General features: G+C 43.7%; 1 protein-coding gene across 2 annotated transcripts in view; it reads left to right on the plus strand.

The window, feature by feature from the left end:
• Positions 1–25,683, plus strand: part of LOC311136010 (protocadherin alpha-C2-like) — a gene marked incomplete at its 5' end in the record, with an annotated part of 51,576 nt that overhangs the window by 20,426 nt on the left and 5,467 nt on the right. The window contains 3 exons of one of the 2 annotated variants that reach the window (XM_084170069.1): positions 4,774–7,308; positions 10,205–10,263; positions 20,523–20,608. In XM_084170069.1, the coding sequence (XP_084026195.1) occupies positions 4,774–7,308; positions 10,205–10,263; positions 20,523–20,608 (2,680 nt within the window). Of the gene's footprint in view, positions 1–4,773; positions 7,309–10,204; positions 10,264–20,522; positions 20,609–25,683 lie in introns of those variants that run through there. The other variant, XM_084170070.1, reaches the window with a different exon arrangement.

Here is a 25,683-nt window from a genome sequence, read left to right on the forward strand (position 1 = left end):
AGAAATGAGCCAAAGAGGTACTTTTTCCTGCTGCAGGGGCCAGGTGGAAGGATTGTGCTGCTGTGTGTAATTGATAGGATTATGTTGTTTTTCAGACTGCGATAAACAGTCCCTCCAGCAGAAAGACTAAATGTCATGTTCTCTAATCTCATGTCAACAGATGACAATCAGGACATAAAACCAGGAGATGAGTTATTCATTAAATTCTTTAGTTGCTGCTACCCTTCTTTGTTAGTGTAACGTTGGGAAACTATGCAAACTGTCTAAGTGGAACCATTCCAGATGTTATTTTTCCCTTTTGTTGTTCAGTATCCAACAAGATAACATGGCATGACTGATAAAGGTTTATTGCTGGTATGCAGCAACATAATCTCTAGAATAGATTGACTATGTTTGATTTGTCTATGTGACCTTCCCACCCAGTATTCCTTTGAGTCCAGCTCAGAGTTCTCATTTTCTCTTCTTGTGATGGGGTAGGGTGTCTTTGTCAGCCAGAGTCATTAGCATGTGGGTTACCCATTGCATGTGGTGAGGACTGTGGATATGGGCTGGCTGCTCAGTGAATCAGTGGTCTGCAGTCTGCTGCTTACTGCTGGAATAATTCACCCAGATCCCAAGATCCCCTGGTTCTATCTGAATGATCTGTCCTCACACGGACACATCGCCTTGCTTGGGTTTAGACTTACAAGTCCATGGGCCTGTGTTGGAGATAATGGGCTTTTCAGGAATGAGTCAGAACTGTTTTCTCTTTCTCTCAAACACACACACACACACACACACACACACATGCACACACACGTCGCATAATGAAAAGTCAAGTAAACAGTACCTTTCACATTTGAGTTTACCTTATAAGCTCATAGAGTTGGTAACACAAGCAAATCGTTTCATTCAACGGCCTGTTAGCTATAGCTAAACCTATTGACACACTGACTTCACTGCTCTCGTTACAAAATGTATTGAGAGTCATTAACTTTGGCACTCAAGTTGTGATGTATTCCATCACCTGAACTTATTTTGCTGAAGTCAGCGCCCCAACAAAGTGTTACTCAACAAATACATAACCTTTGCAACATAATATCATCTTGAAGTATTGTGCCCTCCTGCTTTTAACCACAGAAAGAAAATTATTTATTTTCTGTAGAAAATAAGTTGGCCTACAGATGTAGGATCTTAATTTGATCACCCTGTTTCAGGGGAACTTTCTTGCAATGCAGGAAAACAACTTGTAGTGTAATAGAAGTTGAAAAAGGCTTCTGAAGTTTGTAATTTCCACTTTGAAATTTCAGACTTGATTTTCCCTTACAAAAAAATTATCAACCCCTACAAAAATGTCCATTAATTAGAATCCTCAAAATAATTCACATTTCCTCTTGCAGGATTATATTCACGCTGTAGCAAACTGGCTCAAATTAAGATGCTACATCTCTATTTGTTTTCTTTCTTGGTAAGGTTAATTAATTGTATGTTAATTATATGCTGGAGCAGGTTTGCATTGGCCATTTACCAACTTAAAGACATTAATAGTTACAGTTGAAGTCGGAGGTTTACATACACCTTAGCCAAAAACATTTAAACTCAGTTTTTCACAATTCCTGACATTTAATCCTAGTAAAAATTCCCTGTCTTAGGACAGTTAGGATCACCATTTTATTTTAAGAATGTGAAATGTCAGAATAATAGTAGAGAGAATGATTTATTTCAGCTTGTATTTCTTTCATCACATTCCCAGTGGGTCAGAAGTTTACATACACTCAATTAGTATTTGGTAGCATTGCCTTTAAATTGTTTATCTTGGGTCAAACGTTTGTGTAGCCTTCCACAAGCTTCCCACAATAAGTTGGGTGAATTTTGGCACATTCCTCCTGACAGAGCTGGTGTAACTGAGTCAGGTTTGTACGCTTCCTTGCCTACAAGAGGGCAGAACCTTTTCAGTTCTGCCCACACATTTTCTATAGGATTGAGGTCAGGGCATTGTGATGGCCACTCCAATACCTTGACTTTGTTGTCCTTAAGCCATTTTGCCACAACTTTGGAAATATGCTTGCGGTCATTGTCCATTTGGAAGACCCATTTGCGGCCAAGCTTTAACTTCCTGACTGATGTCTTGAGATGTTGCTTCAATATATCCACATAATTTTCCTTTCTCATGATGCCATCTATCTTGTGAAGTGCCCCAGTCCCTCCTGCAACAAAGCACCCCCACATCATGATGCTGCTACCCCCGTGCTTCACGGTTGGGATGGTGTTCTTCGGCTTGCAAGCATCCCTCTTTTTCCTCCAAACATAACAATGGTCATTATGGCCAAACAGTTCTATTTTTGTTTCATCAGACCAGAGGACATTTCTCCAAAAAGTACGATCTTTGTCCCCATGTGCAGTTGCAAACCGTAATCTAGCTTTTTTTATGGCGGATTTGGAGCAGTGGCTTCTTCCTTGCTGAGCGGCCTTTCAGGTTATGTCGATATAGGACTCGTTTTACTGTAGATACTTTTGTACCTGTTTCCTCCAGCATCTTCACAAGGTCCTTTGCTGTTGTTCTGGGATTGATTTGCACTTTTTGCACCAAAGTACGTTCATCTATAGGAGACAGAACGCGTCTCCTTCCTGAGCGGTATGACAGCTGTGTGGTCCCATGTTGTTTATACTTGCATAATGTTGTTTGTACAGATGAACGTGGTACCTTCAGGCGTTTGGAAATTGCTCCCAAGGACGAACCAGACTTGTGGTGGTCTACAATTATTTTTCTGAGGTCTTGGCTGATATCTTTTGATTTTCCCATGATATCAAGCAAAGAGGCACTGAGTTTGTAGGTAGGCCTTGAAATACATCCACAGGTACACCACCAATTGACTCAAATGATGTCAATTAGCCTATCAGAAGCTTCTAAAGCCATGACATCATTTTCTGGAATTTTCCAAGCTGTTTAAAGGCACAGTCAACTTAGTGTATGTAAACTTCTGACACACTGGAATTGTGATACAGTGAATTATAAGTGAAATGATCTGTCTGTAAACAATTGTTTGGAAAAATTACTTGTGTCATGCAGTAGACTTGCCAAAACTATAGTTTGTTAACAAGAAATGTGTGGAGGGGTTGAAAAACGAGTTTTAATGACTCCAACCTAAGTGTATGTAAACTTCTGACTTCAACTGTACAACTAATTGAGAAGTCCAAAACGGACAGTATATGACAGACAGACTTGCTCAATGAAAAAGTAAACGACTGCATTAAAATCCATAACATTACAGTGAATTCTGCTAGTGCCATAAACCATGTATGCCTACAGATGTTATAAAGACAGATGTTTTAAAGTCTCTTACCAGTAATAGTCCTACCACATGTTCACCATTCGCCAACTATTGTGCACAGGACTCAATTGTCATTCTGGATAGACTGTAGTTTATGACATCAGTTTCAGAGTGACAGATTAATTTACTCTAGTTTTGTTGATGGATGCACAGAGTGCGTGCCTGGGGCATGCTAGCCAGAATGGTCTGGGCTGCCTCGTGTAAAGCTGTTAACATGTTGACAATGATGAGGATGATTGCAATAATGTTGATGACAATGATGATGATGAGGAAGACTATTATTTTGATGGTGATGATGATGTGGAGAGTGATTGTGCTGGCGGTTAGGATGATGGTGAAGAATGTAAGGGGGTACCGCGTGCACAGTGGGGATACAGAGAGGGGATGAGACGTAGGGCTTATTGGGAACACCGTGGGCATCTTAGATGTGATTATTTGAGCTGACACTGAGGTCTAGCACTGTTAGCGATCCCTGTGTTAGAGAAGGTTGTGGATGACAGCGCGATGCCGGTGATCTGTATCGTTACATGCCCTGCCCAAATGTGGAGGTGCAGGGTGCGCTATAGCAGAGGAGAGCTGCTTTAGGGTAAGCCGCCATGCAGCGGTTACAGTTCAACAAAGCAGGGCAATTACAGTCCCCAAAACGTGCCTTGTTTGAGATAGGCTACCTGTTGTAAAATTTGACAGCAGGGTTTTGCGTCGCAGCAGGGCGTAGGCTAATTGCACATTTGGTATAATTATTTTTTTAAAGGGCTAAAAAATAATTGGTGGGGCAAGCCTCACGATATTATGAGCAACCAAATTAATCATTTAATTTTCAACCATACAGTTGTGCTGGTTTTTCCATCTCCATTTAAACGAGTGATTGCAGTGTTAACTCAATTCACCGTGTGCACAGACACACGGTAAATGGCCGTAAAGAAAACCAATCTAAGGCGGTGGATTTGAGCACACGGCCCCTCCCCCGTTGCTCTGCAACGACACCATCACACTGAGCAGTGGCGGGAGAGAGAGACCGGGAGAAATGGATGGGTAGGGGGTGGGGAGGGAGAAGAGGAGAGAGAGAGAGAGAGAGAGAGAGAGAGAGAGAGAGAGAGAGAGAGAGAGAGAGAGAGAGAGAGAGAGAGAGAGAGAGAGAGAGAGAGAGAGAGAGAGAGAGAGAGAGAGAGAGAGAGAGAGAGAGAGAGAGAGAGAGAGAGAGAGAGAGAGAGAGCACCAGTGGCAGGGAAACACACCCGTCAGCCGCGCACAGAGGAGAGAAAAAATGCTACACTGACAAAGGAAACATGGATGCGTTGGAAAAGTATCCGTTCAAACAGATAACGGAATGGATGTGCTGTTCCTCCTGCACTTAACGGGGAACCAATTATCGTATTTTAATGTGGTGGTGGGAGGCGAGGTACTGCCAGCTAAAAAGGCGGAAAGCTGTATTTAATCCGTCTACGGATCCCATGAGCTTGCAATGGCTGTTACGGGGATATGTAACTGTATAGGAAACAATGTTTCTCTTTCTTTTGTTATATTTTTCTTATTTTGTGGCCTTTCGCTTGGACAACTACGGTACTCTATCCCGGAGGAATTACAAAATGGAGCGGAGGTGGGGGATCTTGTGCAGGATTTGGGGTTGGATATCCGAAAGCTCTCCAATCGAAAGATAAAGGTAACCTCCACCACTGGAAAACGGTATGTGGATGTCAATCCCAAAAATGGAAAATTAATTGTCAATGAAAGAATCGACAGAGAGACGCTGTGTGATTTGAGCAGCAGCTGTCTTATACATTTAGAGGTGCTTGTTGAAAACCCATCCGAGGTGCACAATGTTGAGGTGGAGATTGTGGATGCTAATGACAATGCGCCGCAGTTCCCTAGAGACGAGTATCAATTGGAAATTACAGAAGCTGCTTTACCAGGGTCTCGTTTCCCCATTGAGAATGCCCTGGATCCGGACGTGGGATCCAACTCCGTTCGTCAATATCGACTCAGCCCAAACGAACACTTCGCGCTGGATTCCAACAAACCCTCCCTCAACAGCAAGCACATTGAGCTCGTGCTCAAAAAGCCCCTTGACCGCGAACTGGCGCCTTACCACCAATTAATTCTGACTGCTGCAGATGGTGGAACACAAGCAAAAACCGGTTCAGCTAAAGTTAATGTACGAGTCCTGGACACCAATGACAACGTCCCTGTATTTGACAGCTCAGTGTACAAAGTCAAATTGTTAGAAAACTCACCAAAAGACACACTGGTCATCAAATTGAATGCCACAGACCTTGACGAGGGTACAAATGGGGAGGTGTACTATTCTTTCAGCAGCTACACTCCTGAGAGAGTCAGACAGATGTTCAGCATGGACAGCAACACAGGAGGGATCAGAGTGAGGAGCAATGTGGACTATGAAGAAACCAACTCTTATGAGATGTATATCCAGGCCATGGATAAAGGCCCTGGTGCTGTAGCAGCCCACTGTAAGGTGGTGGTGGAGGTGGTGGATGTGAATGACAATGTCCCAGAGATAGTCCTGTCCTCTCTCTCCAGCCCAGTGAGGGAGGATGCCCGGGCTGACACCGTGGTGGCCCTGATCAGTGTCACAGACCGGGACTCTGGTGCCAACAAACAGGTGAGCCTGGAAATACCCCCAGGCCTCCCCTTCAAGATCAAGTCCTTCAGAAACTACTACACCCTGGTCACCTCCGCCTTCCTGGACCGTGAGACCACCGCTGCCTACAATGTCACCCTCAGCGCCACTGACGGCGGCACCCCACCCCTCTCCTCCCAGAAGACCATACAGGTGGATGTGGCTGATGTGAATGACAACCCGCCGCGCTTCGAGCAGACCTCCTACACAGTCTATGTGACGGAGAACAACGCCCCCGGGGCCTCGCTGTGTACTGTGAAGGCCCAGGACTCAGATGTCAACGAGAACGGACGCATCACCTACACTGTCCTAAATGACAACAACCACGGCATCCCTGTCACCTCTTACGTCTCTGTGAAGGCCGACACAGGAGAGGCCTACGCCCTGCGCGCCTTTGACTATGAGTCACTCAGGGAGTTCCACTTCCAGGTCAAAGCTCAGGACGGGGGCATCCCACCCCTCAGCCGGGTGGCCACTGTCTACATCTACATCATGGACCAGAACGATCACGTGCCTGAGATCGTCAACCCCCCAGGCAACGGCACGCGCTCCACAGAGACAGTTCTGAAGAACGCTGAGGCTGGCGCCCTGGTGACCAAGGTGGTGGCATACGACGCAGACGCAGGTCCCAACGCTTGGCTGATCTATGTGTTGGATCAGTGCACAGACTTGGAACTGTTCAAGGTGCATGAACACACGGGGGAGATCCGCACCACACGCAGGGTCTTGGAGGACAACTCCACCTCCTTCAGCCTGACAGTGCTGGTGAGGGACCACGGCCAGCCGCCTCTCTCATCCACTGCCACCGTCAATGTGGCTGTCATGGAGGTGCCACCCAAGGTGACCCCTGACCCCAAGAGGGTCATCCGGCCCCACAGCACCCTGCTCTTTTCTAACTTGACCCTCTACCTGATCGTGGCTCTGAGCGCCACCACCTTTGTGTTCCTGGTGACTGTGGTGGTGCTGGCCATCGTGCGCTGCCATGCCTACTGCACTCAGCCTGGGTCCTGCTCCCCCTGCTGTGTATCCCAGAAGACCCCCCCTGACGGCGGGGGCAGCAGCACAGTAGGTGGTGCTGGGGGTGGTGGTGGAGGTGGGGGACAACCCAATAACAATGTGGGGCTGCGGAGAGACCTCAAGGTGGAGCCTCACTACATTGAGGTGCGTGGGAATGGCTCTATGACCAAGACCTACTGCTACAAGACCTGTCTGACGGCCACCTCAGGCAGCGACACCTTCATGTTCTATAACACAGGCCGGCCCATCAGCGGCACCTGGGGTTCCGAGCGCTTCTTCACAGGCGGCAGTGGGTTTGTACGGAGATTAAGCATGCCCGACGCTTCACTGCAAGTCTGCCCAGAGGTGCGTCATAGTTTTCCTCTTCTTTTAAGCAAAATGACTAACAAGTCATGCATGGCATAACAGAAGTATAGCCTCACAATATGCCGCCTCTCCAGATTACATACTAGGCCAGGGGTGTCAAAGATATAGCCCGCAGGAAAATATGATTTTCTCAATATACTTTAAAAGGACTAAAACCAAATCGAAACTGTGTAGAATTGATAATGGACCTACATTTATACAGACATGACTGTGTCCAGCTCGCTAATAATCACAGAAATTGATGGCGAGGAAACATAACCAATTTTCAAAGACTGAATGTGGCCCCCAGGGCAAAATGAGTTTGACACCCCTGTACTAGGCTTTAATATGTATTGGTTATGTTGGTGCTGGTTGTTTTTAGATGAGTGTTTTAGAACACATTCCATCATACCACTGTTCTTTGTTCCGTCTGTTACATGAAGGGCTGTAGATGCTCAGTGGTTCTGCATGCTAGCTGAAGTCGTTCATTGTCATATTTTTTGCTTTGTTGTCATATTCTTTTGTTTTGCCAGTACATCTTGAGACTGCGTCAGATTTGACATGTTTCTTTGAGTGTGTGTGTGTGTGTGTGTGTATGGTTGTGTGTCTGTGTGTCTCTTAGTTCCTCTCCCTTGTTGCACAGTGTAGCTACATCCTCCACCCAGCTCAGCAGTCACACTGCGTCAGTGTCAGATTGGAAGACTTTCTGGAGTCCTGCTGTATTTCTGATGATTCAGGGATTTGTAGTTCACTTTGATGTTGTCATCACATATTCAGTCAGTGCAGGTCATTTTGACTCTACCACTGGCTCATTCTCTGTCCAAGTGTGTTTGACTTCATCATATCTCACAGTGTCAGGCTTTGTGTGTGCCTGTGATTTCTCCAGTTTAAATGTGGCTGCACAGTATATGTCTGTCTGTGTCTGTGTGTGTGTGTGTGCGTGTGTGTGTGTGTGTGTGTGTGTGTGTGTGCATGCATGCATGCATGTGTGTCTTTTGTGTCTTTTCTTTCTTAAGCCACAACAACATGTCTGTGTTAAATTGCAGTAACTGAAAGATCCTCCCATATGTTTACTCTGGAATTCCTTCCTCTCCAGTCTGCCACATTGACTCCTCACTCAGAGTTCTCTCTAGTAATCTTTCCGGCTGTCTCTCCTCTCTAGAACCTATTCCACTGCAGCACTAGGCTGCCGTAGGAAAGTGTTGGCATTCATGGTCGAGCATGGCTTAGGAGTCAAGGCTGAGTGCTACAGGAAATTACAAATACAAAGCCCTGCATATGTTTACCACGACAGGGCTGGAATGTTAAGTACTTCCACATCACTCATGATAAACATGTTCTCTAACGAGGAACCACTAGTTTAAGGTCTGAATGGGGCTTTCGTTTAACCTCAGTAAGACTCCCAATAGGTGTGCTTCATTACAAACTAGAGCTCATGGAATTAACGTTCCTGGAGAGTGTGCAAATGGCTCTATTAAGCAGCTATGTCTTTTGAAATCCATGGGCGCTCTGCTTACATTAGCCATGTTTTAAGGTTGATTTGTTGTATTTTTGTCTCTGTTTAATTGGTGTGAACTCATGTTTACTCTAACGAGCAGAGATCTGGGTTGTGTGCTCTAATGGGCTGGCTGGCATACGATCTGATGCTCTGCTGTTTCAGCGCTCTGCTCTGGGGGTTGGATAGGTTGATGTCCAAAACGTTGTCAGAACGCTGTCAGAATGTAGTTTCGAGGCCACGTGGGATTGATTGGAATGTTTTGGGGTTTATGCTGGGGTCGTGGATGGGTCAAGACAGTCAGTCCATCAGTGGTGTAGGAGCAATGAGCAGAGGCATCATCTGATAAGAATGGTGGTGGAAATTAAATTAACCTCCAACCAGTGTTTCCCAGCCCCACAAATTAGATTCACTCAGAGAGGTTGTGTCTCAGAGCAGGAGATACTCCCCTCAGAATCAAACTAATGAAATAACATAATGTACCCTCTTTATCTGGGGCACCTACTGATGCCTAAACAGGTATGAGTCTTAAACTACTACAGTACTCACCCCTACCCACAGGTCTGATGTCTAGAGCTCTGATGATGTCAGTGCTTATGATTTGTATTTTCAAAATGTACATATCCAAATCTCTGAAGCTCCATTATGAACCTTCATGCAATGTTTAAACCTTGTGGAAAGCAAACTAAATTAATTGAAAAAACACACGTCCACATGGAGCAGCCTTCTGGAGGAGAACATCAATGAACTTGAGTAATGTGTGACTGCCCTAGGAGAGCCGCCCTTAACCTCTTAACCCCAGCCCACATGAGCAGGGATGGAGGATGTGGTTGCCCTGGTGATAGAGGGGTTCTTCCTGATTGGATTAGCCCAAAGCCCAGCTGCAGTGTGCCTGATGAGGCAGTCATTTACCAGGGCTGCTTGGAGCTCTGAGCTCATGGCACTCAACCAAACTGCATCAGGCCAGACACACACACACACACACACACACACACACACACACACACACACACACACACACACACACACACACACACACACACACACACACACACACACACACACACACACACACACACACACACACACACACACACACACACACACACACACACACACACAATACACAAACTAATCAATCCTCTCACAGAAGAACTCTCACACACACAGGGATACAGGAAATCTAAGAATGTATCAGTGTGTCTCTCAAAGTCATTGCTTTGATAAAGGACATGTGTGTGTGTGTGTATCTGATGGCAGTGGCACACTGTCTTCCAGAACTGCAGTGCTCCAATCAGGATGCAGAGCTGGGATGTGCACCATTATTCATTAATGAGACCATATCTGGCCTCACTCTGAATGAGATCAAACTAACCTCCCCCCTCTCTCTCTCTCTCTCAGCCGAAGGCCCCAAATGCTGACTGGCAATACTCCACTTCTTTGAGGGCAGGGATGCAGAGGTAAGCACTTTACTATTTTGCCCTCTTGGAACTTCTACCCTCCTTAAAAAGATTCCCAAGCTCCTTACCATTTTCAGCTCTCAGAATTACAGTATATTGCTTTAAGAGTGCATCTCAACGAAACACTATCAATTGCTTGGGGGAATATTGCTACAGTGTGTAGCCAATTTGTAGGAAATGTTGCCCCCATTTTATAGGTCTTACAGTACAGAGTCACCATGCATGTCTGCACAACAAAGACTGGGAGGCAGCCACTCTCAGACTACTACACTCTGCAGAAGCACCTGCCTGCAGACAGCATAACATGACCACAGACAGGTCTCAGATCAGATGAGCAACAGCCTCCATAACCACTAGTGGCTCCTCAACATGTGTCTGACCCCACTCAGCCCCATGTTGCCCTGTTTGGGCCAGCTGTGCCCTGGCTGTCCTGTCAGCCAACCCAGAGGGGAACACACACAGGCAGAGGCTGATGTTCTAGCCAGGCCCCAGTAGCTCTGCTCCTCTGCTCTGCCATAATTTATATAGGTCATCTACATTCCGTGCGCCACTACTCCCAGATACACAGTCCTTCAGCAGGAACTGTGAAGGACAAATGAGCTGATGAACTGACTGGGAGCTTGATCAGCCTCAGATCATCACACACACACAAATACATGCATGCACACGCACGCACATACACGCACACACACATGTACACAAGCACACGCACTCACACACACAAATGCACGCACGCACACACACACACACACTGTAAAGGGCTGCAGACTGTTTCTTTATTTACATGAATGTGTTAATCAGTAGCCCCTGGGGCTTGGTCTGTGTGTGTGTGTGTGTGTGTGTATGTGTGTGTTTGTGTGTGTGGGTGGGTGTATGCTCTCTTGAAACAAGCTCCAGTAGGCTAATCTTTTTGCGTGTGAACTGTATTACTGTACTGTATTGTATTATACTGTATTATATGGACTGGAATTACACACATCGTTCAAACCGTGATAAAGCTGAAGAGAACAAGCGATTCTGGTTCAGCACATGCGGCCTACAAAGTTACAAGTATAGGCTAGTGAATTTGATTAACATTATGAAATATACTGTAATATGGCCTGTTTGTATAATTAGTAGGCTGACATATACATAGCCTACCTTTCATAATATTTCCCCTAATGTTATTAGCCTATGCCTCCTCTTTCTCTCTCTATTGTTGCTTCATTCCTTCTTCGCTTTCAACCGATAAATGAAATACGTTTCGTTGTCCTCATCTTCATCATTCTAATGACATGCTTGAATAAAATAGGACTAGAATTAGATGCAGAAGGCTTTCACTTCTCTTCACGAAGATTGAATGGTTATGGGTCTGAATAAATAACTGCTGTAGCCTACCACCATCACACGTTCGCTCTTCTTTCACACTACCCGTGAGTTCTATTGGCTGCTGTATTTAACATTCAGCAAAAAGAGCTTGCGTCCCTTTTCGAATAGTCTATTGGTATAAGAAATGCTCAAATAAATATGTCCAACAAGCTATTCTAGTCTTAACTTTTTCTGCATGGGACTCCCAAGAGCTAAGGAGTGTTTTTTAAGGAGAGGCCAGCAGAGCACAGGTGCTTGCATATTGCGCAACAGATAGAGGCTGTAAGTTAGAAGCTTATTATGCATAACCCATCATTAATTAGCTAAATATAAGGCTAATACTGCATTGAATGTATTACATGAAAGAGGTAGGCTAGGACATCTCTATATAGGGCTATATATCAATCTAGAAAAGGATGATCTATTTTGGATGCAATTTGAATGGAGTTGATAGAGAGAGAGAAAGACTGCGAGAGAGTGCTCGTGCTTGCACTGATTCTAAAGCAATGCTATTCGAGTGATAGGCTGTTTTAAACCCTGGAGCTGCAATAAAAAAATATATAATCTTTAAAAATAAAAAACAAAGTGACCCCCGAAAGCCAGATGGAGATTGGTAAATGAGATGCTCATTCTGTGTTTATACTACTGTAGCATAGGCTATGCTGCAGCAAATGTAGGTCTACCTGTCACAAGAAAAAAAGTGACCATGATGAGATGATAGGTCTACATGCATTGAGATAGGCTGTCTGACCCGACCCTGAGCGTTGATTCATCATGCAGAGGTCGTAGAGAAGCCAGATTTAGACATTGCATATAATTTAACAGTTCCATTTCACGCCATGCTGTTCATATACAGTGGGGAAAAAAAGTATTTAGTCAGCCACCAATTGTGCAAGTTCTCCCACTTAAAAAGATGAGAGAGGCCTGTAATTTTCATCATAGGTACAAGTCAACTATGACAGACAAAATGAGAAAAAAAAAATCAAGAAAATCACATTGTAGGATTTGTTATGAATTTATTAGCAAATTATGGTGGAAAATAAGTATTTGGTCAATAACAAAAGTTACTCAATACTTTGTTATATACCCTTTGTTGGCAATGACACAGGTCAAACGTTTTCTGTAAGTCTTCACAAGGTTTTCACACACTGTTGCTGGTATTTTGGCCCATTCCTCCATGCAGATCTCCTCTAGAGCAGTGATGTTTTGGGGCTGTCGCTGGGCAACACGGACTTTCAACTCCCTCCAAAGATTTTCTATGGGGTTGAGATCTGGAGACTGGCTAGGCCACTCCAGGACCTTGAAATGCTTCTTACGAAGCCACTCCTTCGTTGCCCGGGCGGTGTGTTTGGGATCATTGTCATGCTGAAAGACCCAGCCACGTTTCATCTTCAATGCCCTTGCTGATGGAAGGAGGTTTTCACTCAAAATCTCACGATACATGGCCCCATTCATTCTTTCCTTTACACGGATCAGTCGTCCTGGTCCCTTTGCAGAAAAACAGCCCCAAAGCATGATGTTTCCACCCCCATGCTTCACAGTAGGTATTGTGTTCTTTGGATGCAACTCAGCATTCTTTGTCCTCCAAACACGACGAGTTGAGTTTTTACCAAAAAGTTATATTTTGGTTTCATCTGACATTCTCCCAATCCTCTTCTGGATCATCCAAATGCACTCAAGCAATCTTCAGACGGGCCTGGACATGTACTGGCTTAAGCAGGGGGACACGTCTCGCACTGCAGGATTTGAGTCCCTGGCGGCGTAGTGTGTTACTGATGGTAGGCTTTGTTACTTTGGTCCCAGCTCTCTGCAGGTCATTCACTAGGTCCCCCCGTGTGGTTCTGGGATTTTTGCTCACCGTTCTTGTGATCATTTTGACCCCACGGGGTGAGATCTTGCGTGGAGCCCCAGATCGAGGGAGATTATCAGTGGTCTTGTATGTCTTCCATTTCCTAATAATTGCTCCCACAGTTGATTTCTTCAAACCAAGCTGCTTACCTATTGCAGATTCAGTCTTCCCAGCCTGGTGCAGGTCTACAATTTTGTTTCTGGTGTCCTTTGACAGCTCTTTGGTCTTGGCCATAGTGGAGTTTGGAGTGTGACTGTTTGAGGTTGTGGACAGGTGTCTTTTATACTGATAACAAGTTCAAACAGGTGCCATTAATACAGGTAACGAGTGGAGGACAGAGGAGCCTCTTAAAGAAGAAGTTACAGGTCTGTGAGAGCCAGAAATCTTGCTTGTTTGTAGGTGACCAAATACTTATTTTCCACCATAATTTGCAAATAAATTCATAAAAAATCCTACAATGTGATTTTCTGGATTTTTTTCTCTCAATTTGTCTGTCATAGTTGATGTGTACCTATGATGAAAATTACAGGCCTCTCTCATCTTTTTAAGTGGGAGAACTTGCACAATTGGTGGCTGACTAAATACTTTTTTTCCCCACTGTAAATAATGTATTATAAAATACCGGTTTCTCGCAGTTATTTATCCCGGGAAAAGGGAGTGGTTTTGGGCTGTAAATCTCGGTAACCGGGTTCCCGCCATTCAACCCTTGTGTGTGTGTGTGTGTGTGTGTGTGTGTGTGTGTGTGTGTGTGTGTGTGTGTGTGTGTGTGTGTTGAGGGGAAGGGGAGAGGGTGTGAACACAGACTGCATAATACAGTTGAAGTCAGAAGTTTACATACACCATAGCCAAATACATTAAAACTCAATTTTTCACAATTCCTGACATTTAATCCTAGTAAACATTCCCTGTCTTAGTCCCGTGTAGCTCAGTTGGTAGAGCATTTGCGCTTGCAATGCCAGGGTTGTGGGTTCGATTCCCACGGGGGACCAGTATAAAAAAATAAATACAAATGTATGCACTCACTAACTGTAAGTCGCTCTGGATAAGAATGACTAAAATGTAAAAAAAAAATGTAAAAATGTCAATTAGGATCACCACTTTAGTTTAAGAATGTGAAATGTCAGAATAATAGTAGAGAGAATGATTTATTTTAGCTTTTAGTTCTTTCGTCACATTCGCAGTGGGTCAGAAGATTACATACACTCAATTAGTATTTGGAAGCATTGCCTTTAAATTGTTTAACTTGGGTCAAACGATTCGGGTAGCCTTCCACAAGCTTCCCACAATAAGTAGGGTGAATTTTGGCCCATTCCTCCTGACAGAGCTGGTGTAACTGAGTCAGGTTTGTAGGCCTCCTTGTTCGCACACGCTTTTTCAGTTCTGCCCACACACTTTCTATAGGATTGAGGTCAGGGCTTTGTGATAGCCACTCCAATACCTTGACTTTGTTGTCCTTAAGCCATTTTGCCACAACTTTGGAAGTATGCTTGGGGTCATTGTCCATTTGGAAGACCCATTTGCGACCAAGCTTTAACTTCCTGACTGATGTCTTTAGATGTTGCTTCAATATATCCACATAATTTTCCTTCCTCATGATGCCATCTATTTTGTGAAGTGCACCAGTCCCTCCTGCAGCAAAGCACCCCAACAGCATGATGCGTGCTTCACGGTTGGGATGGTGTTCTTCGGCTTGCAATCAACCCTCTTTTTCCTCCAAACATAACGATGGTCATTATGGCCAAACAGTTCTATTTTTGTTTCATCAGACCAGAGGACATTTCTCAAAAAAGTGCGATCTTTGTCCCCATGTGCAGTTGCAAATCGTAGTCTGGCTTTTCTATAGCGGTTTTGGAGCAGTGGCTTCTTCCTTGCTGAGCGGCCTTTCAGGTTATGTCGATATAGGACTCGTTTTACTGTGGATATAGATACTTTTGTACATGTTTCCTCCAGCATCTTCACAAGGTCCTTTGCTGTTGTTCTGGGATTGATTTTCACTTTTCGCACACAAAGTACATTCATCTCTAGGAGACAGAACGCGTCTCCATCCTGAGCGGTATGATGGCTGCATGGTCCCATGGTGTTTATACTAGCATACTATTGTTTGTACAGATGAACGTGGTACCTTCAGGTGTTTGGAAATTGCTCCCAAGGATGGACCAGACTTGTGGAGGTCTACAATTATTTTTCTGAGGTCTTGGCTGATTTCTTTTGATTTTCCCATGATGTCAAGCAAAGAGGCACTGAGTTTGAAGGTAGGCATTGAAATACATCCACAGGTATACCTCCAATCGACTCAAATGATGTCAATTAGCCTATTAGAAGCTTCTAAAGCCATGACATCATTTTCTGGAATTTTCCAAGCTGTTTAGAGGCACAGTCAACTTAGTGTATGTAAACTTCTGACCCACTGGAATTGTGATACAGTGAATTATAAGTGAAATAATCTGTCTGTAAACAATATTTGGAGAAAAAAAAACTTGTGTCATACACAAAGTAGATGTCCTAACCGACTTGCCAAAACTATAGTTTGTTAACAAGAAATGTGTGGATTGGTTGAAAAATGAGTTTTAATGACTCCGACCTAAGTGTATGTAAACTTCGGACTTGAACTGTACATGTTATATTAATAACAGCACTGCTATACAAATGGATGAATATTCTCCTCCAGGGGTAATGCTTCTCCCCTGCATACAATTGAGCCAACCAAGAATTACACAATCATCTGCTAAGAGTGCATGTCCTCCTTTTGTGTAGTATCTCAATCGAGTCTGATTTTCCAGTTTGGTTTTAATGCATTTGAGTAGGATATTTTGAGATATTGGATTGTTGATTTATCTCGTATGCAGAGAGATTGTGTATCATATCATGGTGACATAGACTTTCATGAATAATTAATATCCACCATCTTGGCATTGCTGCAGCAGAGTTTAAAATGGCACCTCCCTATCCCTCTTACTGCACACAGCCAATCCACAACCCTCGCCTCCATATTCTCCACCCACACACATCCTCCAGACACCCCATTCTGACACACCCCCACCCACACCCCTCAGCTCATATCCCTCACCAAACAAACTCTCACCCAACATCACCCAATGGGAAACCCCCTATAAATGGCCCACATCTCTCTCTGAGTGATGTGTATTGCAGCAGAGAGCAGGATGGCATTTAGTTCATAAAGCAGAGGGATTCTAGTAGACACTGTGTGCTGCATTGCAGAGGTTACAGTCAGGGCTAGCTGCTCCTCTGCAAGCCTACATGTCTTACATTCATTATGCATGTTCAGGGAGAAGGGTGCGTGTTTGTGTGTCTGTGTTTTTATGTTTATGACCTTTTTCCGTATGTGTGGTTGCCAAGACAAATAATGCAGTCCTGAATGTGACTCATACATGCTCTCAGGTTTGTGTGTGTATTAGATGTGGTAGTGATTATGAATGTTGAAGTAGCATGGTTAGTTGTAACAAACAGTGGATAAGGATTGATGTACAGTACATTCGGAAAGTATTTCATTCTCCTGCCTCTATGTAACTACCACCTCCTCTCCCTATGTTTATCTCTTACCTCTTTCTTTCAATCCCATCACACCTGCTCTCTCCATCTGTCTCATTCTCTCCCTTTCCTTCCTGTCCTTCTCTCCTCCTCCTCCTCTGCATGTTTATGAGATGTTTCTTCTGTCGCTCTGCCTCTCAGTCAACACATCTGATGGGAGATGAAGTGATACAAAACAGACCATAATAACCCAAGGCAAGCCAGAGTGTCAACTTACACAGACCAGAGACACATCAGTGTGCACAGATATTTGCACACACCTTAACAGACACACAGGCACACACACACACACAAGTTCTCAGATACACATCAAACAACGATTAGACTGGCACACTGGAAACATCCACCAAATGAAATGCTGCCGGGTTTACCTAAAAAAGACTGATTAAAAACATGGTGTCAACCTTGGAGGGATAATAAGAGCATTGGAGGAGGAAGTGTGTATGTGAGTGGGAGTCTGATTTGAATAGTTATTTTGATATTGAAAGTGTATCGTCTGTTTCCGTTTCCCTTCTGATCTGTGGAGAGTATTTTTAACAGATGTCTGGACTATGGGAGTCACTTCCTGATGTCTGGACTATGGGAGTCACTTCCTGATGTCTGGACTATGGGAGTCACTTCCTGATGTCTGGACTATGGGAGTCATTTCCTGATGTCTGGACTATGGGAGTCACTTCCTGATGTCTGGACTATGGGAGTCACTTCCTGATGTCTGGACTATGGGAGTCACTTCCTGATGTCTGGACTATGGGAGTCACTTCCTGATGTCTGGACTATGGGAGTCACTTCCTGATGTCTGGACTATGGGAGTCACTTCCTGATGTCTGGACTATGGGAGTCATTTCCTGATGTCTGGACTATGGGAGTCACTTCCTGATGTCTGGACTATGGGAGTCACTTCCTTCACATGTATTTCAGCTCTTAAAATGTAACCCTTAAGCTACCGACTGGGGTCATTTTGACCCCAGAGGCATAATGTTTATCATAGCCCAAAGGTAGTTTATTCAATTCTTCAAAATGTTCATGACTTTGTCTAACCTAACGTAGCAGGTGTAGAAAGATGCCTGAGCTGAGTTCCCACTTCCGTGTTTCAGGGGAATTGGAAGTTAGGTTGAAAATACTGTATCCCTGAAAAACAGATGTTAGCGTTTTCTGGCCACTCCGCATAGGCTAGACTTTATCAATCAACTTGTTCTTAACAAATCTAAATCATTGTTTAGTGTTTCTGTATCAATATGGACAAAAACTAAAAGAAAACTAGTCCTTTGGGGTCATTTTGACCCTAGCCATAAACACCTAATTTCCCCCTATAGTAATTTGATAAATAGGATCTTTATTTTAATCTCGGTTTCTCTGGAGACATAATATGAAGTTGTACGCATCATCAGAGGGTGGAGGGGGACCTGTATCAGTCATTTTGACCAGATAGACAGATCACCTGCAGAGATCTACTGTAGCTAGCTCCCCATTTACTTGCCTAAGATTGTACTTTTCAATACCACATCGTATAACTGTGTAGAAAACCTAAATTATTCTCTGAAAATGGTTTATTCTACTGAAAATGTGATATAAATACCAGAATTCCAAACATATCCTCCAATATTCTATATATTCTATATTTATCACGGGTGATAGTTACAAAACTCATCACTGTTTCCTATATCAACATGTGGGTTGGGCCTCTCTATCTGTGAGGCGAGAGCAACATGCTCTCTTGTTTATTTATAAAGCACTTCTTTTAAAACGACCTCCATATATATCATAATTAATTTCCACCAGATATACTAATTTTAAAACCAGATCACAGATGTGGATTACATTAGAGACTCCTGTGGTCTCCACAGAGTTGGGTAGGACTGCCTTCAGTTCCTTTGCACCTTATTTATGGAACAAACTGCAGATCCAACTTAAGTTAGACACTCTGGTGTCCCTTGCCCATTTAAAAAATGTTATGGAGGATCAATATGATGTTGTCTGTGATTGTTTCTGTTGTATTGTGTTTTTGTTTTGTATGTTTGAAATGTTCTTGTCTGTATGTCTAAAACTGTACATGTCAACATGTTTACACAGGGCACAGCCGTAAAAGAGATCCAGGTTTTCCCTGTTAAAATAAAGATGAAAAAACTTGTTATGATCTGGGTGCTATATAATTTGGTTTGAAGTGACTTAGAATATGTGGGCATGCTTTTTGAAGCATGCTGCCATAGCCCCTACCACTCCCATTGTTTCACCAACAGCGATGCTTATGCTGGCTGTGGGATAAGTACATAAATAATATTTGTTTGTCAATGTCTCAAAGGATTACTTTTTGAAGTGAATTGAATCCCTTTTTGTCAATAAAATGAAATATATTTAAATGGAAGTCGTTTTTACCACATAAATATGACAAAATTAATATTTATTAAAACATTCTGAAAACTAAATGATGCTAGAATCAAATGATGGTAAATTAGCTTTTTAGTACTAATGTGGATTGTACTTTAAAACTGCACATTATATAAAGGAAAAATGCATATTTTTGTTTAACAGAATATGCAAATTAACGATAATTTTGCTAAAATAAGTCTGTTTTGGTCTTTATTTATTTTTTATAACATTAATCACATGTCTAATGATGTTTTGAAAAGACAGTTGAAATTTCGCTATGATTGTAGTTTCTTCTTGGGGTCAAAATGACCCCAGTTGGTAATCGATGTATGTAAAATATGTTGGTAGCTTGAGGGTTAAATGCAACAAAAAAAAAATTCATAGCCTTTAGGTGATAGATACTCAGAGAATGGTGGTCATGATATAAATTGTGACCTGGACTCCAATTATGACATCACCCGGAAAAATATTTGAATACAAACTTAACTGGCAGCTATTTGTGATGTCATTAATTGGAATATTCAGTCCTGAATTATGACATCATGCGGGAAAACTATGACAAAGGACTAAGTTGGTAACCTATTGTGATGTCATTAATCAGAATGTTCAGGCCTGAGTTATGACATCAGGTGGGAAAACTGACCAAGGACTGAGTTGGTAGCCTATTGTGATGCCATCAATCAGAATGTTTGAGGTATTGCATCTATAAACTATGTCACCATGTACTATCCTGTATACTGTGCTATGATACATCATGCTCTTATTTGAATCGCAAAGTAAACTGGTTGAATATGTGTGGTGAAAAGATATTGCTGACATGACCCGTGTAGCTCAGTTGGTAGAGCATGGCGTTTGCAACGCCAGGGTTGTGGGTTCGTTTCCCACGGGGGACCAGAAAAAAATGTATGCACTCACTAACTGTAAGTCGCTCTGGATAAGAGCGTCTGCTAAATGACTAAAATGTAAATGTAAATGTAATTCTAAACAACCTGGTAGGCCAGTACACACATCTGGCTGCGTTTCATATGCTATTATCAAAGCTGTACTTTACTTTCAGCTCATTAATGTGCACATATTATGTTGATACGACAGGGGATAATATGTATGTATCTAATGAGCATATGTGAATGTGTGTTTTGTGTTCCAGCTCGGTCCATATGGAGGAGTCGTCAGTGATGCAGGGAGCCCAGGGGATGCTGGTCCAGAACTGGCCCACAGTGTCCAGTGCTGCAGGTGAGATGGCTGGGCTGGGCTGGGCTGGGTTGGGCTGTTTTGGGCTGGGTGGGTGGGGGTCAAAAGTACACAGTGTTTCTCTGCTGCCAGCTCCTGTAATGGAGGCACTCTGCAGACATAGTGATGTGAAATGACAGCAGATAAATAGGAATAAGGAAGTCCGATGGGAAACACAGGTGACCTTTTGGAATCCCTGCCAGATGAATGCTAAGCATTAGCACTGAGACTTCAGAAGGAGCATGCTGGAAAGACTAGAGGAAGGCCAATGACAGACAGCGACACAGTCTGCCAAAATAAAAGAGCCAATGAGAAGCTGTCACAAGACAAGCAAATGTGGGCTTATATCTGTCTGTTGGTCAGGTAGGGGAAATTGGGACAGACTTTGATAGGTGAAGTGAAGTGTGATACTGCACCATGCCCGACTTAATGGTTGTGATGGGGTGCTGTTGGGAGTGGTACATTTGAAACCATTTACCACTGACAAAATAAGTGAAAAAGGGTAATAATTGCATCTAGCAAGGCATTCATTTGTCCATATACAGTTGAGGTCGGAAGTTTACATACACCTTAGCCAAATACATTTAAACTCAGTTTTTCACAATTCCTGACATTTAATCCTAGTAAAAATTCCCTGTCTTAGGTCAGTTAGGATCATCACTTTATTTTAAGAATGTGAAATGTCAGAATAATAGTAGAGAGAATGATTTATTTAAGCTTTTATTTCTTTCATCACATTCCCAGTGGGTCAGAAGTTTACATACACTCAGTTAGTATTTGGTAGCATTGCCTTTAAATTGTTTAACTTGGGTCAAACGTTTCGGGTAGCCTTCCACAAGCTTCCACACAATAAGTAGGGTGAATTTTGGCCCATTCCTCCTGACAGAGCTGGTGTAACTGAATCAGGTTTGTAGGCCTCCTTGCTCGCACACACTCTTTCAGTTCTGCCCACACATTTTCTATAGGATTGAGGTCAGGGCTTTGTGATGGCTACTCCAATACCTTGACTTTGTTGTCCTTAAGCCATTTTGCCACAACTTTGGAAGTATGCTTGGGGTCATTGTCCATTTGGAAGACCCATTTGCGAACAAGCTTTAACTTCCTGACTGATGTCTTGAGATGTTGCTTCAATATATCCACATCATTTTCCTTCCTCATGATGCCATCTATTTTGTGAAGCGCACCAGTCCCTCCTGCAGCAAAGCACCCCCATAGCATGATGCTGCCACCCCCGTGCTTCACGTTTGGGATGGTGTTCTTCGGCTTGCAAGCGTTCCCCTTTTTCCTCCAAACATAATGATGGTCATTATGGCCAAGCAGTTCTATTTTTGTTTCATCAGACCAGAGGACATTTCTCCAAAAAGTATGATCTTTGTCCCCATGTGCAGTTGCAAACCGTAGTCTGATTTTTTTTGGTGGTTTTGGAGCAGTGGCTTCTTCCTTGCTGAGCGGCCTTTCAGGTTATGTCGATATAGGACTCGTTTTACTGTGGATATAGATACTTTTGTACATGTTTCCTCCAGCATCTTCACAAGGTCCTTTGCTGTTGTTCTGGGATTGATTTGCACTTTTCGCACCAAAGTACGTTCATCTATAGGAGACAGAACGCGTCTCCTTCCTGAGCGGTATGACGGCTGCGTGGTCCCATGGTGTTTATACTTGCGTACTGTTGTTTGTACAGATGAAAGTGGTACCTTCAGGCGTTTGGAAATTGCTCCCAAGGATGAACCAGACTTGTGGAGGTCTACCATTTTATTTCTGAGGTCTTGGCTGATTTCTTTTGATTTTCCCATGATGTCAAGCAAAGAGGCACTGAGTTTGAAGGTAGGCCTTGAAATACATCCACAGGTACACCTCCAATTGACTAAAATTATGTCAATTAGCCTATCAGAAGCTTCTAAAGCCATGACATCATTTTCTGGAATTTTCCAAGCTGTTTATAGGCACAGTCAACTTAGTGTATGTAAACCTCTGACCCACTGGAATTGTGATACAGTGAATTATAAGTGAAATAATCTGTCTGTAAACAATTGTTGGAAAAATTACTTGTGTATGCACAAAGTAGATGTCCTAACCGACTTGCCATAACTATAGTTTGTTACCAAGAAATTTGTGGAGTGGTTGAAAAACGAGTTTTAATGACTCCAACCTAAGTGTATGTAAACTTCCGACTTCAACTGTACACAGTATCTTAGATAAAACGGAGCGAAAACAATCGCCTTTGAAGACTATTTCAGGAATCTGACTGGTAGTGAGGAGAGGGAGAGGGAAAACTAGACAGCGAGTGAGAGAGACAGAGAGGGTTGACTTGATCACATTTGACTGGTAAGCTCCTGTGGTTGTGTTCTGAGGGGTTGTCAGAATGCCTGGGCAGTGGTTTGGTGTTCCTGTCAGCTGCCTGCCTCCTATCTAATGTCTGCCAGCCCAGGCTGAGGACTCATCGATTTACTGTCCAGTGACAGGAGTTAGAGCACAGGTATAGGGCCCTAAGGTGGGTGATTGAGGTATCATCACTGTGATGGACTGAAGTGTGTGTGTGTGTGTGTGTGTGTGTGTGTGTGCAAATGCTGAAATTGTGTTGGGAGAGGGAGAGAGTGTATCAAGGTATTGATTTTTTTTCTTCCTGACTCCAATTTCTTTGAGCTTATGGAAAACTTCCACTATGTGGTCTTGCAGAAAATCCAATACTCTGTGGAGGTAGAGGACATGCAGAGTGTACTGCAGGCTACTAGTGCTGCAGCCTAGTATGCTGCAGGGTGAGACAGTTTTCATAATAGGGTAAGTAAGCAAAGCCTTATGGCTTATACAGTATATATATGATGTCATATAGCAGGATTGGCTTTGTTTCCAAATGTTGTATCAAGTAGGGTTGGAAGTGTAAAGGAAAGAATGCACATTATGCATTGTAGAAATATTGCACCTCAAATAGAGAGTATACTTCCTCAATGTGATTAATTTGAGTTACCAGCAGAGAGAGGGGAAGAGGTCAGACCAGACACAGAGCTAGATAGAGAGGGTGTTGAATAAGGCATGGCAAGACAGTCATCTCTTTTAGAGTGCTAGTGGAATTCTGAGTAATTTGGGAGAGGACAAAAGAGAGACACAGATGAGAAGGATGGTAAAGGAAAGAGAGGTATGGTGGTTTAGGATTGTCAGGGCCCTGCAGTACTGTTGTTGCTAGGGAACGCTATGTGACTTGTTTCTAGGCAACGCTGTCTAACTGAGATATTGCTGCAGCAGCACCAGCCTCCATCAACAGGGAGTGGGTGAAAGCAGTTTCCACAACAACCATTCAAAACCTGAATGGAAGACTCGTATTCAGAAACCTTAATCTAACGCATGATCTTTAAATTGGGTTGCGTGTTTGTGTAGGCCAGAAAGAAGAAGAATGGGTTGAGGAGTAACCCAGATTAGACCAGGAATAATGGACTTGAAAGTAGGACACTGGGTGCTGAAATGAGGCTAGAACCACCCCAGACAGCTGGGTACCATGGTAACCTCCTTACCGAGAGCTATAGTAACCTGCATACCAGCAGCCACAGCATGTTCATTTTAATATGATGGTCAGGGTAGAGCAGAGCTCCAAATAAGCCTTCATATTACTGGAGAAACAAAGGCACTGTGTATGCAGAGCATGTCACGCCTGCTCCTCCATAGCTCCCGCCGAGAATTAGACTTACAAAAGACTTAACATTCTGCAAATTGATACAACTCTCTCATGTAGACACGCAGAAGAGATGAAGAGAGATAGGGGGAGATAAAAACAGAGAGAGAAGAGGAAGTACAGGTATAGAACTGTTTTATGGGTTTCTTTCAATAGGTGCACATTAGATAAACACATTAGATTATTATATCGACACACACTTCACTTTCACACATGTGGACCTCTGCAAACCAATGGCAAGTTCAACTGACCTGCTTTGAGAAATAATCAATGCACTCAAAATGTTGTTGATCAGTATAGGCTACCCTCCATTAACACAAGCACAGTGGGCTTGAGGGAGGTTATGTACTTTAGGTGTGGTAATAGTGTTGTATTGTAATAACTGTGTCTTGAACAGATCAGCTTCCCCACACTAACCAGGAACAGAGGTTTAATGTAGTTTCTACTGTAAAGAAAAGGTTATGGCTGCATGCCACAATTATCTGAGCTTTTCAGTCATACTGGCTCCATCAAGCCCTAGAGAACCTAATGTACTTAAGAGGGAGTCAGAGTGGGTCTATGTGTTTGTTTCATTGTATTTGCTTTACTTTATTTCTGAGAGCTCTTGTATTGTTTGCTACAGTCATTGCAGGCATGCACACACACACACACACACACACACACACACATAGAATAGTAGGCTATATTTGAATACACCGTCCCTGTGGGACCATGCATTAATTCAATTAGGCACTCCAGCCATTTCATAATTAACCTACAAATGAAAAACAAAAATAATCTCTTTGCAGGGCCTTAGTTTAATCTCAATAAAACACAGGCAGAAAGTAGGTCAGAGCCCAGAGAAGCTGGTGTGTGCCTGAGAGCACTGTGTCTGTCGAGCCCAGAGAAGCTGGTGTGGGCCTGAGAGCAATGTGTCTGCCGAGCCCAGAGAAGTTGGTGTGGGCCTGAGAGCACTGTGTCTGTCGAGCCCAGAGAAGCTGGTGTGGGCCTGAGAGCACTGTGTCTGCAGAGCCCAGAGAAGCTGGTGTGGGCCTGAGAGCAATGTGTCTGCCGAGCCCAGAGAAGCTGGTGTGGGCCTGAGAGCCTGTGTCTGTCGAGGCCAGAGAAACTGGTGTGGGCCTGAGAGCACTGTGTCTGTCGAGCCCAGAGAAGCTGGTGTGGGCCTGAGAGAACTGTGTCTGTCGAGCTCAGAGAAGCTGGTGTGGGCCTGAGAGCACTGTGTCTGTCGAGCCCAGAGAAGCTGGTGTGGGCCTGAGAGCACTGTGTCTGTCGAGCCCAGATAAGCTGGTGTGGGCCTGAGAGCACTGTGTCTGTCGAGCCCAGAGAAGCTGGTGTGGGCCTGAGAGCACTGTTTCTGTCGAGCCCAGAGAAGCTGGTGTGGGCCTGAGAGCACTGTGTCTGCCGAGCCCAGAGA

This window comes from Coregonus lavaretus (genome assembly GCF_964263955.1).
Source record: "Coregonus lavaretus genome assembly, chromosome: 10".
NCBI lineage: Eukaryota > Metazoa > Chordata > Actinopteri > Salmoniformes > Salmonidae > Coregonus > Coregonus lavaretus.